This window comes from Carassius gibelio, chromosome A14, assembly GCF_023724105.1.
Source record: "Carassius gibelio isolate Cgi1373 ecotype wild population from Czech Republic chromosome A14, carGib1.2-hapl.c, whole genome shotgun sequence".
NCBI lineage: Eukaryota > Metazoa > Chordata > Actinopteri > Cypriniformes > Cyprinidae > Carassius > Carassius gibelio.
The window spans coordinates 7,670,848-7,690,909 of NC_068384.1; the positions used below are offsets into that span (position 1 = coordinate 7,670,848).

A 20,062-nucleotide genomic window follows, 5' to 3' on the forward strand; every position below is an offset into this window, starting at 1 on the left:
TAAAAGCCAACATAGACTCTATGTTTAAACAATGTTACAGAGAGCAAATGATTGATCTGATGCGTAAAATCATAGACGATGCGTCTGATCCGAATCTTGATTGTACGACGGATTCCAAGCGAGTAACAAATCTCAAGAAAGAAATGGACGTTGTAAGAAGACTGAAAATTAATCCGTGGCCCGATTTGACGAGCTTGTATACGACCAGCAAGGCGCCGATTTGTGTAACGACCAGAAAAATTCTGTATGTGACGGCCGAATGTAGCGGCGAGATGTACATTAACGAGACTCTCAGTCTGTGTACGTGCATAACGGATTTGTGTGTGATGTTAGTCGCTAAACATTATGGTTTCGCCATACATGAAATTATTGAAACCGTCGTCAATTTCATAGTAGAACAAAACTTGAGGGCCTGCCGAGATTTTCTTTTCTGGCTAGATAACTTGTGATGTCATGTCATCCCTATTGTTTGTAAAAACAATTTGATCACTTTCTTCATTACGTCATTGTAAATTCAACACTGTTTTGTTGAAATAAAAGTTTGAATCCTTTCACCGGAAATTCTTTCTCAGAGTTCATTTTTAATGATTTAGCATACGTCCGAAGAGACTTACAAATGAGTATACAGTCGTGGATACTCTGACGGGGGTAGAATGGACGGGAGTAGATGTAAGAGAAATATGAAGAAACAAACTTGTATCTGATATAAACTAGGATAGTATAATGATATGACGTAAAAGATATTTTATGAAATCAAACAGATTCACAGAGATATCACTGCGTATGAACAAAGAGGTTGAGGGCCAAAACTAGAAAACAATCCGCGAGGCCTAGGGATAACACTTAGTTGGTGAAAATAAGATAAGAATGCGAAAGTCAGTTTAAACAAATTTAAACAGAAAGAATGAGCAAAGTCCTGGAAGCGTACGATTGTACTTGTTTAGATTAGATTCAACTTTATTGTCATTATGCAGAGTACAAGTACAGAGCTAATGAAATGCAGTTAGCATCTAACCAGAAGTGCAAGAATATAGTGTTTTATATACATAAAAGTGCAGAGTAAGTAAAGCTATACAGAATATACAGTGTAGTTGCTATATACGATATTGATCAGAGTATATACAGAATATAAATATGAATGCAATGTAGGGATCGTATGTACATGATGAACGGAGCAATGAAGGATTATATATACATTATGAACAGCAGGAACGTGAGAACGACGGTAATAAATACAGTCGAATGAGTGTGCAAAAGTATTGTTGAACGATGTATTATATGCAAAAACAGTAGTGCAGTGATATTTTTTGTAGAAATAGTTTACTGTGCTTGTACATTAACAACTTTAGACAGTTTATGGTGTAATAGCTTTAACCATGTGCAGTTTCTTAGCGTAATGCGATGAGAAAGTGTGTGGTTTACAGTTCGCTCTAGCGTCCGTTAAACACGGCAAAGTCAAGAAATCTCGCAATTTTTGGGCAAAAGCGTTAGAACAAAACATTTGTCAATGCGGTGTTAGGCTATATTGAATTCACGGTCATTATAAAGTTTTGTATGTTTATTTTCATTTCAACATATTAATGAACGCTGTTACAGATTTTGTCTTAGAAACGCACAATACAATAGTTTGTTAAAAGATAACGCTATGGGGTGTTTGAGTAACACCGTCGTCTCCGATGCTCGAAGTTTTCACCGCTTACAGGCACCCCACTAACCTAAACCTGTAACTCTATCATAATTATTTAAAATAACTATAAACTTCATGCGTGACACCTATGTAACTAATATGTATGCTAAACAAAACATTTGCGGTTGTGAAAAAATGAAGTGAATTAATGGATGTCAGAAACTGCTCGCCTCGCGGTTTTCTTAAAGAAGAGCGGGTTATTTAGACGCGACAAAGCGCGGTTCCAGTCGTAGTGCGGTTTCCCGGATCAGACCTTAAGCACGACGAATGACTAAAGAAGGTTAAAATCATCCCGCCCTCTACTTAAATGAACGACTTATCAACACCGGTTTATTTATTGAAATACTGTACAAAGACAACCAAACAATAATGTGCAGTATACGGTAGTAGAAAAAAAAAAGCTATTTACAGAGTTGCATTAAAACTTTCACAATAGTTTAGAAGAGTGGATTTCACTATTAGGTCATTGTTATTCTGATACACATTTCCTGTATAAAAGACTATATCTATAGCCTTTTCAGGTGAATGTAGCGCAATCTTATGGATCTTAAACGTAATCACGTTACAACGGGGCGACATAGTCCCTCTAGCAAATCCGTCAACAGTGGACAAAGCAGAAAAATCTCAGCGCGCGGTAGATGATAATGCTTACGACCGAAGGGGAGTACGCATAGGCCTACTCTTTAATGTAATGCGGAAATGTTGAAACAATGTGAACGTGGTCATCGGCTATATAAACAAGAGCTCTAGATGTAGGGGCGATATTGTTATGCTGTAAAATTCCTATAAACAGGCAGTGTATGTTTGAAACTTAAACGAGTGTACCGTTTGATTTGTTTAGGTTGTAATAGTTTTAAGTGTAAAACAGCTAGACTTCATTTTTGCTTCGATGCTTCATGCGATCACACTTTTGGACAGACACATAGTTGAGCTAAAATAAATATCTCGAAGAGAGAAACTGTAACTTAATTTCTTAATTTTCATTTATTCCTATTACGATGACGCCGCACAAAGATCGCATAAAAACGTAGGATCCGACAAACAAATTGTGAACGGACCTCCAAAATCTTGATACGGCTAAATATCGAGGTGTAAGAAAAATGTCATTTACAAAACATTGTGATTCTTAGATGTGAAACACCCTTGACATGATCTGCTGGCCTGCAAAAACAGTCAGAAATGTTCTAGCACGGCTATTTACACCAATAGTATGAGAACTGTATATTGTGACACTCGCGTAGAAAATTAATTACCGGTTTATCTGGGTCAAAAGGAAATGATGATAATAGTTGAAACGTCCTCAGCTCGTACATTTCTTTCATTTTGAAAATCACAGCTGCCGGTGATTACAGTTTTTTTTTTTTTTTTTTTTTTAGTAAACCATTTAACATCACACAATGCCTACAAAATAGTCAAAGCGTATGTTTTCTGCTCTAGGTAAGAACATTTACACCGAGTGTTATAGGCCGGGTAAATAATTTGAAAATAGTATTTCTGTCGAATGAGAAAAGTTCAGTCGTACATTTAAAAAAATTTCTGATGTAGAAATTATGTTTCTGCGAAACATATCCAAAGAGACAGGGTTTTCCTCTCTGGAGAGAAAAGCACTCGGGTGCATAAATTATATGAAGAGGCGTTATTAAAAAAAAATAAGACGATAAACGGTGTGCCTTGCTTTAGTGACACACAACGTGTTTAAACACGTTTCAAATTGTAGGTGTAATTATTTGACTGACTATAAGCAAGATGTATATTTGTTATTTTAGAGTACGCATACAATCTACAGGATAGAAGGATGGGGATATAGTAAAATACAACTATAAACTTTTAAGAAAAGTTAACTTTCATTACACTATTGTAAAGGGATCTTACAGTAGGCTAAATGAAAAGCACTACGTAATAAGGCTGAAGGGCAAACAACTGATGGAAAACACACGTTGGGGGGATACTGTCGGTTAAATATATTGTTTTAAATAAGGAATATAATATGGATAGTACTTTTAATACAAAATATATAAAAAATAGAACTACAGCCTGTTAGATGTACAGGCGGTCATTTTAATATTTTTGCTTTTAAATGGAGGTATTTTGGGACGGCTAAGCAGAGGGCCTGCAAATGTCTTTCCTGCTCTGTGTCTGAAAGTACCGTAGATATGTTAAAGGTTTACGACCGTAGCAACGCACATAAATTACATCTCTAGGACGCGTGGGTCTTTCCTGAACCATCTTTAATGGTTGAATACGATCGAGGGTCTTTCTTCTAAAACATAAAGCAACTTCATCTAAACTTCACAGTCTATACTGTGACAAACAAACGAGCTCCTCAGCATAGATTTAAAGCAAAATCAATATTTTATATTTTTAAAAAACATACAGAAAGACTTTGGCTTCATGTTTCATTGTGTGTGTGTGTGTGTGTGTGTGTGTGTGTGTGTGTGAGAGAGAGAGAGAGAGAGAGAGAGAGAGGGAGAGGGAAAGGGAGAGAGTGTGTGTGTGTGTGTGTGTGTGTGTGTGTGAGAGAGAGAGAGAGAGATAGAGAGAGAGAGAGAGAGAGTGAGTGTGTGTGTGTGAGAGAGAGAGGGGGGGAGAGAGTGTGTGTGTGTGTTTGTGTGTGTGTGTGTGTGTGTGTGTGTGTGGGTGTGAGGGAGAGAGAGAGAGAGAGAGAGAGAGAGAGATGGTATGAAAACTTTGAAGATGGTGCTAAAAATAAGAACTTTAAAGAATCTAAAGTGATTAATGCATGACGCATCTAATATAATATAATCATATATATGATGTATGATATAATATGATATAAATAATTGTTTATTATATAATATTATATAAAAATATAAAATATTTTAGGTAATATATATCATCATTTTGTTGAATTAAGAATCAACGGACATCAGATGTACCGGGGGGTACTGATTATTAAAAAACATTACATTAATGTTAGCTTTGAAATAATGTACACCATTCTATGTACACCATTCTATCCATTCTAATGTACACTTTGATCATGCGGTCTGGAACTCCACCCTCGCCTGCGCGGGGTGTGTGTGAAGCAGCCCCTCGGGTCTCACATACATTTCACTACGAGGACCTGTGAGATTCTGTTTATGATTTAATCATTTTTATTTTATTTTTTAAGTCGTATTATTTTATTTTGGGGATATTTCATTCATGTTTGGACATCTCTCACCGGTCTAAAACTGTAAGGGATAATTTTTTATATGTATCATCAGAAATGTTTATTGTATATATACTATGCTATCACATTTAAAATAAGTTATCTTTAAAAAAAAAAGAAGAGTATGGTGTGTTTTATAAGTTTGATTAACTTAAATGTTGAATACCTTTTTTTTGTTTAATGAATTGCTTTAGTAGCCCGATGTCATTATATAATTATTTATTTTCATATTCTTTAACCCCTGGAGTCTGAGTGGGTTTTGGGGACTGGAGATATTTTGACACCCCTCAGACGTTGGTTTTTTCATTATCCTAAAACGTATTAGTGACTAAAAGTCTGAATATCCCATAATATGTGATCAGCATGATTGTACATGTCTGTAATTTTGAGAAGGCTGCGTTTATGATTAGTTTTTGTTTAAAATATGTTTAAAATGTGTTTGTATATGTTGTATAAGTATTGATTGAATACATGATTAAAAAAATGTATGATAAAATTATTTGTTTTGGTTTAGTAACATGTCTGTTACTGCGATGTGTTTTATAAAAACGATGAATACTTGTTTAAAATGTATGTTCCGGTTTAGTAACATGCCGTCATATATAATTTAATATTGTTTAAAATAGAGATAAGTCTCTTTTTAACTTGATATGTCCACGCGTATGTCCGCTTGTTTATATGGTTTATCAGAATACAAATTTGTATAGCGCCGTGGATATTATAGTGATATAACAAGGTACGTGTGGCTTATGATGAAATTTATAGGCTAGTCATAATTCAGATCGCTTAAAAGTGTACGTGCATGCAGCATTTTATTGTATGGTGGTACTGTAGGTGTACGGTTAAAATAAATAATTAAACAGCTTTTTGAAAAAGATATGATATAAAGATGGATATAAAAGGTTTTAAATATAATATAGAAAATGTCTTGCAACAAATAATGTGAAATGAATTTAACTGAATTGTGTCAATGACACGTCCGGGTTCCTCAATAGACCATATTCTTCATTCTGTTCAGTTATATATTTTTTCCCCGATCCTGGTAAAATGTATATTTTTAGTGATGAACAAAACTAATGTAAATGTTTTGTTTTATATTGTTTGCGAATGTATAATGTGTTTATATTCATTAAAAGAAGAAAATAAGACTTGGAGACGAATGTGTGTACACAGGCATTAGAGGGAGAGAGAGGGAGAGAGAGAGGGGTACGAGAGATGCTAGCTGGGCACCAACCGTAATTCATAGGTGAACCGTCAGAAAACTGTCAAAATCATGGTACTCCCGCGTGAGATACGTTTGGTTTTAATTAAAAAATGGCTTTGAAGATATTATGATTGGTTAGTAAATTCCGACGAGTGTGCACTGTGGCGTGCAAACACAGACAGTGGGGACACAGAGGGTCAGGATCAAAGGTGTGTGAAAACGTCTATTTTCTGCTCTCTAATTTCTCATTTATACACCGCTCATAAATGTAATGGGAGGGGGGAGAAGCCTTATAACCACACACACACACACACACACACATAACCTTATAACTGTGATAAACTTCAAACAAGCTAACTGACACAAACTTCAAACAAACTAACTGACACAGAGTTCAAACAACTGGCACACACTTCAAACAAACTAACGGTCAATAGGGTAAAACTTTCTGTCAAAACCACATGATCGATGATTGGGGAGTCTTTCATATACTGTTTTAATTTAGAACTAACAGGTCAATAGGGTAAAACTTTCTGTCAAAACCGCATGATCGATGCGTGAGGAGTCTTTCATCTTCCGTTTACACTAGCCGTCAAAACCATGATTTAGAACTAATTAGGTCAATAGGGTAAAACTTTCTGTCAAAAACGCATGATCGATGCGTGAGGAGTCTTTCATCTTCCGTTTAAACTAGCCGTCAAAACCATGATTTAGAACTAATTAGGTCAATAGGGTAAAACTTTCTGTCAAAAACGCATGATCGATGCGTGGAAAGGTCATAGGTTAACCCTTGATCTCATTTGTCCCGCCCATCCATCATAAGGTTACCGGAAGTTCAACCTTTCAAAAGGTCAAAGGTCAAAGTCATAAATCATCATGACAGAAGCAGCATTATATATACTACTACTATGTCTTGTATTAATTGTTTTGAAAATTCCTGTCATATGCACATAAACTGACAGCCACCACTTATAAGCAACTACTAAATAATGTAGAAACTTCATTTTCTGTAAAGCTGCTTTGCAATGATTTGTATCATAAAAAGTGTTATACAAATAAACTTGAATTGAATTTAATTGAAAAAGAATGTAGAGACATAATCCATATTTAAAAACACTGACTTGTTAGGTGATGTTTTTTCATTAAAATCATACAATTTCTTATTAATTCAATAGAACTTTTACGCATACTAGGGATTACCAATACGGCGACGCAGCAGCTTCACTTTCATGATGTCATGAGCAATCCAGTTCTCTTTTATAATTCAGTGCAAATGACCCCTTAAATTTATTACACAACCGATATCTTTGATCAGCTTTTGATAGAAATATTACCCAAATTTAATGATCACGTGAAATTGGAGTCAAATTGAGTTGGACTAAATTTTTAACTAAATCCAGATAAATTCAGAAGCACAAGTAAAAGACTGAATACACATTAAACCTTCAACCAGGCTGCTGGATTCCACATTGTGAGCCGACGGGTGGATTCTATTAATCTATATTTAATTTATACACTGAAGACTATAAAGACTAGCCTATTTTACATTTTAATTACTTTATTAATTTCTGTACCTGAAAACTAACCTATCTGAAAAACCTGAAGGATTTATTTTGAAGCCTGAAGTCTTAGTATTTATTTTCTGATACTGCTTGTAATTTGGAAAAGATTCTTAACACTTAGACCTGCATGAGACCCAGACTGTGATGTGTAGTAGCAGCCAAAATGAAATAAAATAAACAAAATAAAAATCTCAAAGCAAAAAAAAAAAAAAAAAAAAAAAGCTTTATTTTTGTAATTTCTCTTTTTGTCACTCTTAATTGAGATTGTAGATAGCGTGTCAATGGCCCATTTGAGAGATAGGTGGGGGTAATGCACTTATAAGTCTGTGATCCACCATAAAGCCAGAAGAAGAATGTGCATGAGGATGGGCTCAAGAGATTTCTAACAGTTCGGACATTGTGTGAATCAGAGGTAAAATAAAATGATATAAATACTGTTCAGTTTCTCACACAGACTGATCGTCTTATTTCTTTACACATCAGTGTATTGTCACAAGCCGCAGGGTTTAATTTGGATTTGCTTGTGTATGTTTTTTGTTTTGCTTTATTGAATGTTTTAGCCATGATTCCCATCCACTTACATTATAAGACTGATAGACTGCAACGATTTGAGCTAAAAAAAATCTCTGTTTGTGTTCTACTGAAGAAACAAAGTCACCTACATCTTGGATGCCCTGGGGCTAAGCAGATAAACATCTCATTTTCATTTTTTTGGTGAACTATTCTTTTAATGTTATTTGTATAAAAGTAAAAATATCAGCTGTTGCACTTTTTCTAAAAAGACTATAATTATAAAGACTGTTATTTTGATCTTACACAGATGCTCTTTTACTGTAACTAGACACTTCCATCAGACATATTATAATATTTCACCAATACACACAGCTAAGATCAGAAGACTACTGATGAAACCTTGAAACTGATGAGTTTGGTGTGAAAGTGACTCACATGCAGCAGTTTGCAGCAGCAGCATCAGTCCAAAGGTCAGCATCATTTCTCTAAAGTCCAGTCTCCAGAAGAGAAGAGCTCAATCCCAGCAGAAGAGTCTCAGATCGAGTCCCACGCAGCGTCTTCACTGACAGACAGACAGCAGCTCTACTGACACACCAGGAAACACACCGCTTTAACAAAGAAAGAACAGGAAGCTTTTCAGAGAGGGTCAGCAGTTCCTTCTTAAATACCTTTAAAAAAGACACATTACTAAAAAGTGTCTGTAATTATTTTTGACATCTTTGTTTAAACACAGAAATCAAAAGAGTTTATGAGCTCATCAAAGGCTTTTGACAGATTAATATCAAACAAGCTTCAGTATTTATATATTTATATAAGTAAATTCAATATAAATACAATATAAAGTAAGTAGTACCTGAAATGCAGTTGTGATTTGAAAAACAATGAATAAGTTCAATTAAACTGAGTAGATTACAGTTATTATGTAGATGCAATAAACAAAAAAACTTATTTGTAATGGTGTTGGCATTATCGTAAATATTGTGTGCTGTGTGAATCAAAATGCACTAAATATAACATGTAGCCTACCACAACCAGACCACAGTCTTTACCCTTTAACACAATGCCAACCATATAAACTTTAGCATAACAGAAACTTTTAAACGTCAAATTTAACTCTGCATTGTACTCCAATGGGTCTTTCCTTTTACATACAAGTGCATAACATAACTTTTAATTACATCATTTACTCTCCTGACCTGATTTAATTAAGACAACATAAATTATTCACTAACTAGGGAAATACATACATTTTAGAAGCTGTGACAAAATATTACAAAAGTGTACTCCACTAGTATACAGTGTTAAAGGGCTCCAAACCCATAAAAGCTCAGTTCATCTTAGGAACACAGTTTAAGATATTTTGGATGAAAACAGAGGCTGTAAAGAGATGGACCAACGAAACGGAGTGTGCTTGAAAAGCCTGTTTTGACCTCACTGATTGGACTGGTTTTGAAGCTGCTACCACTGATCTGGATGAACTCACGGAGACTGTAACATCCCATATTAGTTTCTGTAAGGATATATATCAGTCCCTCCAGAAAAACGCTGATTTTTTTTTGTGATTGTTGCGGGCAAAAATCCTTGATTTTGTGGCACGTTTTCTTAAAAAATGCGATGGAATATGCGGGATATTTTTGCAATTTATGCGATGAAATTGCGTGAACTTGCAAAAACTGCGGTTTGATGAAAACGAGAAAAAAAAAGCTAGGTGATTCCCCCAACACCTTTTTCTCACTAGGCTACTACCTCAATGTAAAGAGTAATTTCTTATTACTTCCTATGATAAGCGAGCATACTAAATCACAGAATATATTTAATTTGCAATCTCTTACTGCAATGTAAATTATTTTACATACTACTAATATAATTACAACTGTAAGTTTTTGGTACTGTTCTGTTACAAAAAAGTGCAACTGTAAAGTTGCATCAACTTCTGAATGAAACTACAACAGTGTTAGTAGCCTAGTGAGAAGGGGGTGTTGGGGGAATCACCTTTTTTTCTCTATTTCATCAAACCGCAGTTTTGGCAAGTAATCGCAATATAATTTGGCTCCACTGTCATGTAACAAATCGGGAAACTGCTTCGCGCATTCTTTTGTGCTTATTTTTGTTGGCAAATAAGAATGATTTGCGCGATTCAAGTTTCACCCTGGTTTCACCACGGGGTTTGCAGATGATGTTCACGTCACGTAATTACGTCACTTCATAAGGTTCCCATGGCAATAGGGGAAAATGGCGCTTTACTTGTGTGAAGTAAACGCAACATTTTTCAACTTTCTGCTAATATATGTGTGAGTTTTTGCAACAAAAATACAGGGATTATGAAATCATGCTAGCCCCGCATATTTTGCTTTCTGAAATCGGTAATTTATGCGGCAAAAGAGCGGCATATTTGAAAAAGGCGACCCTGCATAAATATGCGGCCTTTGGCTGATTATGCATTAAATCAAGCGATCGCATAATCACGTTTTTCTGGAGGGACTGATATATGCTTTCCTACCAGGACTTATTTAACATTTAATAAGCCATTGTTTAGAGCAAAACTCAGACACCTTCGTCAGGCCAAAGAGGATGCTTACAGAAATGGGGACCGAGTCTTGTATTATTTGTCATTCCTCCTTTATACCCGCCTGCCTCTCTGGGATTCTGGTCAGCTCTATTCCTAGGCTCTCTCTGCCTGTGTCTTCATTGCAGCCCCCCTCCAATTCCTCTCCGCACGTGCTCAGTGCAGCCTCTTGAATGAGGTAGACCTGAGGAGCTGGAGATAAGGTGGGCCTGGGGACAGCAACCTCCCGTGGCATCAGAGGTGCTAAGAGACAGTATTCAAGGAGGATAGCTTATCGTTTCAGAGACAGCAGAGTCACTCAGAGCCTGTGGCAAGGGATACAGACCATTATGGACTACAAGCCCTTACCACAGACCTGTGACGGCACCATCTCCCTGCTGAATCCCTTCTTTGCTCACTTTGAGGCACAAAACAGCTCTCCACCTCCTCCCGGTGACCAGGTCATGACGCTGACCCCAGACAGCGTGAGGAGATCCTTCACCAGGATCAATGCACGCAAAGCTCTGGGTCCTGACAACATTCCTGTGTTTACTGAGAGACTGTGCAGTGGATCTCACTGATGTCCTCACAAACATTTTCAACATCTTGCTTAGTCAGGTTGTTGTTCACACATGCTTCAAAGCTACCATCATCATTCCAGTCCCAAAGAAGCTGTCTCTATCCTGCTTCAATGACTACCATCTACTTGACCCCACTTGACCCCTTCAATGACTCCTTCCAGTTTGCATATCGGTCCAACCGCTCAACCGATGATGCCATCACCACCTACCCTCCACTCAGCACTCACATAACTGGACAAAAAGGACTCTTATGTCAGAATACTGTTCATAGACTTCAGTTCAGCATTCAACACAATCATCCCTCAACAGCTCATCTACAAACTGATTCAGCTGGGGCTCAACACTTCACTGTGCAACTGGCTGTTGGACTTTCTGACTGGAAGACCTCAGGCAGTACGGGTCGGCAACAACACATCCAGCACCATCACACTGAACACTGGGGCCCCTCAAGGATGTGTGCTGAGCCCCCTCCTCTTCACTCTGCTGACCCACGACTACACACCATCACAAAACTCCAATCTCTTCATTAAGTTTGTGGATGACATTGAGGCACAAAAGGTGAGCCACCTGGCCAGGTAGTGCAGTGACAACAATCTCTTTTTTAATAATGTCCTAATCTTTATGAAATCATATTTAATTTACATTAATGATATTTTATTAGTTCATCTATCGAGTCATTGGATTTGAGTTGTACAGTTCCTTCATCACGTGACAGCCCCATAAGTTTTGACCACAGACTGTATAAAAGGCTTTAACATATCGTTAATTTTTTTGTCATGTGAAGAGACAGCATTGGATAGAGAAATTAATTTACAAGATTCCTTACAAACGTGCAAAGTTATCATCATCATCATTATCATCATTATTATAATTATTTACTCAGTTACTGCATTTCTGGCCTCAAATTGTAGCTTTTTACTTCTTACAGTTTACTTATGTGTGAATTTCTGTCATGATGGTTATTTTCCATACACTGAATGTTGTAACAAATATAATAAATAATTGGTTATTTTTATTATTATTCAGTCTCTTTCCGGCTCAAGATTGCATTGGTTACGTGATAAGCGAACGACTCAAAAAACCCAAAGATTCAATACATTAACTAATCAGTTCTCTTTCTGGCTCAAACTACACTGACTGAAAGAGGTGAACTAATTCCAGTAAAGAACCTATAGAATTTTGTGCATGTGCGACTGAACGAATCACTCTCCGAGACGACTCGTTCTTTCCAAGTCACATTAATGATTTGTTCAAAATGAACGAATCATTCAAGAATGACCCATCACTACAGGCTATGGGGGAATACTCATCCTGCTAGTTTGCATCACAATTTATCCAAAAGTGAAACTAAGAGAAAGAAGGAACCTTTTTCAGTCACAAAGTTAAAAAAAATCTTGTTTTTGGAAGCAACACGTTTTCTTATGGTTGTTTATTAATGATTTTAAATTTCTATTATTATGAAATATGCTTCACAGACTCTTCTTTAAATCCACTGAAACAGTGTCTTTAGTTGACTGATGAGATGCTGTAGACATGTTTATTGAGAGTAAAGCAGAATCAGGTCTATATGTGGTGTTTCCAGCAGACTGTGTGTGATGATGTTTGACTCGGATCCATCAGTTGATGTGTGAATGAAGAGAGGATTGTGAGCTTCAATCTTCTGTCTGCTGCAGCTGAGACTCATGGGACATTGAGTTTATATCTGCTCCGAGCTGCTCATGTAGAGAGCGACACCTGCAGGAGGAAACTACAACTACAGCTGCTTTCATTTCACTCACAACATCACGCTTAAAATGAGCTTCATCTGATTTATCTGAACTTAACTGCTAATTAAAGACACATTACAGATGCTTTTCAGTTACCATCAACTAATTATTCAGTAATAGTTAACAAACAATTAAATTCATCATTAAATAATGCTGTTTTAGTGTATTTGATATTGTTTTTCACTGCTCTCAGTCTGTAAATAATCTATATTCTGATCTGTCGGGTCAGATTTCAGATTGTTGCTGAAATGAATATGTCTAATGTTGTTACATAAGATTTGACCAAGACAACTAGCTAGAAGTTACCATGAATAGTCTGAAATAAATATCAACAGTGGAATCATGCTGAAACTATGGTTTGATTTCAAAGCGTTTTATTTTCATTTAACTCAAAGTAAAGCATAACAAATTCAGCAATGACATCAATTACAGTTTCTAAAGAATGAGATGTTTATCATTACTCTATAATGACACAAATATATTGTGAAGTAAAATGCACAAATGTGGTTAAAGGTGTTAAAATTTATGTAAAAAAAACTGCAGATTCAAGCAAAACCAGAGTCAGAAAACACCAGACGCTGCAAAACTGAGACACGGATGAAGAGCTTCAAACAGATAAAACACCTCAACAGATACTGAACATAAAGAGAAATCAACCAAATCAAGAATAAAGTGAAAGATCAAGAACAGAAACATGGAAATAAACTTAGAATGAGTTCACAATCTGACAGATCTGATTCAGAGAAATAAAAGAGTTTGGTCACAGATGAACAGAAGGAGTTTAATTCAATGTAATAAAATACTTCTAGTCATTCAAAGCATAAAGACTGAATACAAAATAATTATATGAATAAAACTGATACAAAAAAAGTGTTCAAGAAACAAACACATGTAAAGATCATTGTCTATCATGAAAGCTTCTTCTGTCTCCTGGTTTTATTCAGCAGGTGAAAGCTGAACTGATTCTGAAGTCATTTCTCACAGATGTGAAGATCTGCTGCTGCTCTCATGAATCTTCTGCTGTGTGTTCATGTCTCTCTCTAAATCTTCTCATTCTCACTTTCTCATCTTCCTCTTTCTTTCCTAAAAGCAACACATCATTATTATATTCATACTCTTAATATTTCCATGTCAAATCTATAGTGATGATGATAAATGTCTCTCACCTGACGTGTGTCTCATGTAGATGTGAAAAGCTCCTAACAGACCGAACAGAACCATCAGCTGAAGACACCAGACCAGAACAAACACCACAGACACTGAACACACTGAACAACACAAACACATCAATCAATCAACCAAGACCATAGACAATGAACAAACCTTACCAGAGATTCAACTGATTCATCTGATGGATTATTTGGTAAATAGAAAGTTAACTGAACAGCATTTATTTGCATTTATTAACTGTCTTCAACATCGATCATTTGAATCTAAACTGAGAACACATCTCTGTTACAGCAGACCAGGAGCACCTCAGAGTAAATGCTGGATTTATGTAATGACATCACAACCGTTGTTACTGGAGTCTGTAGTGTGTTTACTGTGTGCTACAGGAATAAAAATCTTCCCAGAGATTCAACTGATTCATCTGCATGAGAGTGAGATCTTTGGAGAACATGAGACTGGAATGAGTCTGATGAGAGAGTTTCTGTACCTTCAACAATCACTTGAAGATCTCTAGATGTTTCTGTGCCATCTGCGTCAGTGAGTGATAATCTGTAATTCCCAGAATCTGATCTGATCACACGGTTTATTATCAAAAACCCATTAATGACTGTCACTTCAGGTCTGTTATTATAAAGATCACATTGACTCATCCTCAAAATGTCATTCTTTACTCTACAAACTGGACCATCTGCTGTGTTGTAATTTATTCTCTTTTTTAACGTCAGGTCATATTCTCTAGCGTCCACCATCATCAGATTGAGTTTGTCTCCCAGAGCTGTGTAACAGTGATCAGATTGACCAAACCAGCAGACATTATCCAGACCTGAAGAACAAAACACACACAATTAATTAAAATCAGACACATATTACACAAATATTGAAGGAACTAAAGTTGAACAGAAGTAAGATTTCAGACTCTTGATAAAATATATATATAAAAATAAGTGCGGGGTGGGAGAAGGATAAGGTGCTTGGTCAGAAATGCCTGAAATGACAGAAAGTCCTGCTTTTTAATTTTTTTATTGTTTTGGGGCTTTGTTAGACACAAAACAAACCCATCCTTCATGTTTCCAGTAATGTTTGTTGAACTCATACCAGATTCTGGTGTTGGTGTCACAGCTGCAGTAGTTGGTCCTGAAATAAAACATCAGCACAGAATCAGCTTCTTTCTCTCTGAACACATCAACACCATTCACTGCTGAGATCAAGCTGAAACAAACTCATGACACTTTTCAAGAATCAAGAGAACTGACTGTTTTACATGATCAGTGTTGCTTTAGTTCTTATGTATATGTGACATTCATGTTTATTAAATGATCTCACCAGGACAGGGTTGGAGTCTAATGGACGTCTGTGCGTGACTGACGTGGTTCTTCACGCTGCAGATGATGTCTCCATCAGTTTCCTCTTTTAGCTGAAAGGTGGTGTTTCCATTCATTGGTCCTTGTTCTAGTATTTCTCCATTCAGAGTCCAGTTGTAGATGATCTGATCCCCGTCAGATGAGCAGAACACTGACCTCTGATTGGAGGAGCAGATGATTGACACTTCCACTGAGCCAATAGGAGCTGGAGGGAGAGTCACATGATTATTTCTTGACTCATGACGAGTAAATATCAAGACAATCTGATATGATATCTATAATCACTGAAGTAAAAATGAAGTGTAGGTTAGTCATCGGAAATAGGATAAGATACAAAAAAAAAAAAAAAAAAAAAAATTAAAAAGCAGGACTTTCTGACATTTCAGCTATTTCTGACCAAGCCCCTTCCCCTTCCCCCACCTCACACTAATTTTTTTTATATATATTATATCACAGTAACAGATATATCTTTTTGTAATAATATAGTGTCCTGTAACAATAAAAAGTGTTTAATAATCATTAATATAATATAATATAATATAATATAATATAATATAATATAATACCTGCCAAAAATCTGGAAACATTTCAATTATTCAGTTAGTCTCTTCTGCTCACCAAGGCTGCATTTATTTGATAGAAAAATTAACATAAAAACAGTAATATTGTGAAATATTATAAAACATTTTTTTTAGTTATTATAAACTGTCATTTATTTCTGTGATGCTCCGCTGTATTTTCAGCATCATTCCTCCAGTCTTCAGTGTCACATGATCTTCAGAAATCAGAATAATATGATGATTCACTGCTCAAGAAACATTTTTGATTATTATCAATGTTGAACACAGTTGTGCCGTTGAATATTGTGTGTGGAAATGGTGATGCATTTTATTTTTCAGGATTATTTGATAAATAGAAAGTTAACTGAACAGAATTTATTTGCTTTTGTTAAAATATTTATTAAATTTAAGCATTTACTAAACTTTCTTTTTTTTACATTTTAAATATCTTCACTCACTTTTCACAACTGTAATGTATGATGAATAAAATTAATTTATCTCTCTTTTTAAAATCTTACCACAAAATCTTGAGTGTTATCTTTGTTTCCACACACACACACACACAATGTTAAGCAGCAAAAGCTGTTTTCAACATTGTTAATTTGAATCTAAACTGAGAACACATCTCTGTTACAGCAGACCAGGAGCATCTCAGAGTAAATGCTGGATTTATGTAATGACATCACAACCGTTGTTACTGGAGTCTGTAGTGTGTTTACTGTGTGCTACAGGAATAAAAACCTTCCCAGAGATTCAACTGATTCATCTGCATGAGAGTGAGATCTTTGGAGAACATGAGACTGGAATGAGTCTGAAGAGAGAGTTTCTGTACCTTCAACAATCACTTGAAGATCTCTAGATGTTTCTGTGCCATTTGAGCGAGAGAGTGATAATCTGTAATTCCCAGAATCTGATCTGATCACACGCTTTATTATCACAGTCCCATTAATGACTGTCACTTCAGGTCTGTTATTATAAAGATCACATTGACTCATCCTCATAATGTCATTCTTTACTCTACAAACTCCACCATCTCCTGTGTTGTTGTTTATTCTCTTTTTTAAATGCAATTCATATTCTCTAGCGTCCACCATCAGCAGATTGAGTTTGTGTTCCAGAGCTGTGTAACAGTGATCAGACTGATCAAAACTGCAGAACCGATCCAGACCTGAAGAACAAAACACACACACAAACACACACACACACACACACACACACACACACACACACACAGAACAGAAGTAAGATTTCAGACTCTTGATCTGATCTCAGTTCATCTCAGTAACGCTCATCTAATGCTGAACTCTTTTCTCTTGAAGAACAATGTCATGTGTGTGTCTCCTGACTTAATACTGATAGAATTAACACAATACTGAACATAATCATATTACTGGACAGATTCAACTAATACAAGATAACTGTTCAAATAAAACATTCATTTTAATTCAGAACGTCTGTTTTACATTGAAATATCAGCTAGTCTAATTACAAATAATAGTTTTACAACTCCAATGATTTTATTTGAGATGAGTTTGGTGTGAAAGTGACTCACATGCAGCAGTTTGCAGCAGCAGCATCAGTCCAAAGATCAGCATCATTTCTCTAAAGTCCAGTCTCCAGCAGAAGAGTGAGACGTGACCTGATTCTGCTTTACTCTCAATAAACATGTCTACAGCATCTCATCAGTCAACTAAAGACACTGTTTCAGTGGATTTAAAGAAGAGTCTGTAAAAGTTTTTGCATAATTACTCATTTTAAATAATTTAGAAACAAATCCTTCTCACTTTTAGCTTCTAAAACTAGGTTTTTAATCTTTTTTTTTTTTAGAAAGTGTGCTGTGTAAATGGTTCCTTCTTTCTCTTAATTTGTCTTGTTTTAGATGAGTTGTGATGTGAACTAACATCATGTGTCTTCCTCCATATGAGCAAACTTCCTCTTTCCTCGGTGAAGCGGTCAGAGGTTTCCTCATGTGTCAGTCCAGTGTGAGTCTCGCAGTGAAGACGCTTGATGAGAGCCAGAACACAGACGATCTGAAGCAGCGTCACACTCTTCTGCTGGAGACTGGACTTTAGAGAAATGATGCTGATCTTTGATTTGTGCAGCTTCTCAGTAAACAACGGCTCTGTGTAATAACAGCTGTTCTATGGGAAATCACACACCTGATGGAACCTTCCGCTGATTAGAGAACTGGTTACTGACGAGATGCGCATTAATTATCGGCCGATACCACTACTGTATAGACTATGAGTAGATCACTGCAGACTCTTAATGTAATATTGCAACTAGGTCTGCTGATTTAATGCGTTAATCTTATATTACAGAATAAATTATGCGTTAAAATCATAAACACAATAAACTCAACCCACCTCAGCTCAGACCTGTCCATCATCTTGCACTAAAAACTACAGTGTAAGATTAAGAAACATAAAACTAGACTCAAAGTGCAGATCTGTCGAACTCTAATGGCTAATACTGCACACTAATGCTGCTTTGGATGAGGATTCGATTAAAACTACAATCACAAATAAAAAGTGTTAAAAAACAACACACATGCAGCTCTGGTTGTAAAAACTGTAAAAAAAAAGATTTAAACTCCGGAAGAAATGGGATAAACTTTCACAGGTGAGAATGAATTGATTTTTATAACTCAATGAATCATCCCGGTCAGGAGCTCATGTGCCCTGAAATCATAAAATAAGTGCTAAGTATTATATGTACAAAATGTGTTGAGTAAAGCTCTGTAAGAACTTCATTTTTTGCAGCACTGAAAGTGTTTGTCATTGGTTTGTCAAAAGTAGCTCACATACACACACTTGTGGTTTTCACACAAACTTGAACACTTTGGCCAAATTCAGGACATACGTCATGCAAGTAGATAACCGGACAAGTGCAAAGACTGCATGCATGGGCATTATTATATTATTTAGATGTATATATGGTTAAACGATGACAGGATGCGTGCAAGTCTCTGTTAAAGACACAATTGTGATGAACTTGTTTGACCCAAACCTCATTTACTATTCTGATACACACTCTAAATAATGTAGATAGTTTCATCACAAAATGTGCACATACTTTTAGGGCGTAGTATAAGTTGGCCATTTAAATTTAAGTTTGGTCATTTAATAGATGCTTTTATCCAAAGCAACTTAAAAATGAGAACAGTGGAAGCAATCAAAATCAAACTAAATCATATAATAAATAAAAAGTAAGAACAAATAAAATAAAACAAAAAGATAGAATAGGAAAAGAAGAGAGCTAGTGTAAGAGGTCTTCATTTTTTAATTTTATTTTTAATTAATATTTATTGAATTTGGATGCAACATATTTGAGAAGTGTTTTACATCAGCAATAAATGCATTTGTGGAACTATCCACTGAAACTGGACTAAAAGACTACATAAAGAAATAGAAACTATAATTTTGATTTCATGGGTCTTAAACAGTCTCTCTTCTACTGTGATGTAAACGATGGAAAATAATATTAATAAACCACAGACACACAATCAATCAAGAAGATCTCTTGCTAGATCCCTGCAGACTCTTAATGTAATATTACATTCATCAGAGATTGATCTGATGGATTCAGCATGATCAGATGAGTTTGATGTGAAAGTGACTCACATGCAGCAGTTTGCAGCAGCAGCATCAGTCCAAAGATCAGCATCATTTCTCTAAAGTCCAGTCTCCAGAAGAGAAGAGCTCAATCCCAGCAGAAGAGTGTCAGATCGAGACTGACACAGCGTCTTCACTGACAGACAGACAGCAGCTCTACTGACACACCAGGAAACTACACCGCTTTAACAAAGAAAGAAGAAAGAGGAAGCTTTTCAGAGAGGGTCAGCAGTTCCTTCTTAAATACACACAAAGAAAGATATAAGAAAAAGAATCACTTTGTTTTTCAAGATTTGGCAAAAAAGTGTGTGTCATTGGTTAGTCAAA

General features: G+C 35.9%; 1 protein-coding gene across 31 annotated transcripts in view; it reads right to left on the reverse strand.

The window, feature by feature from the left end:
- LOC128027392 (uncharacterized) overlaps positions 1-20,062 on the reverse strand; it is a 222,583-nt gene that overhangs the window by 40,950 nt on the left and 161,571 nt on the right. For 25 of the 31 annotated variants that reach the window (XM_052614965.1, XM_052614972.1, XM_052614976.1 and 22 more), the window contains 4 exons: positions 16,954-17,289; positions 15,524-15,766; positions 15,296-15,334; positions 14,798-15,023 (listed from right to left, as the gene is read on the reverse strand). In XM_052614965.1, coding sequence (XP_052470925.1) covers positions 14,798-15,023; positions 15,296-15,334; positions 15,524-15,766; positions 16,954-17,289 — 844 coding nt within the window. Of the gene's footprint in view, positions 1-14,687; positions 15,024-15,295; positions 15,335-15,523; positions 15,767-16,953; positions 17,290-20,062 lie in introns of all 31 variants that reach the window. The other 6 variants (XM_052614989.1, XM_052614992.1, XM_052614964.1 and 3 more) reach the window with 4 other exon arrangements.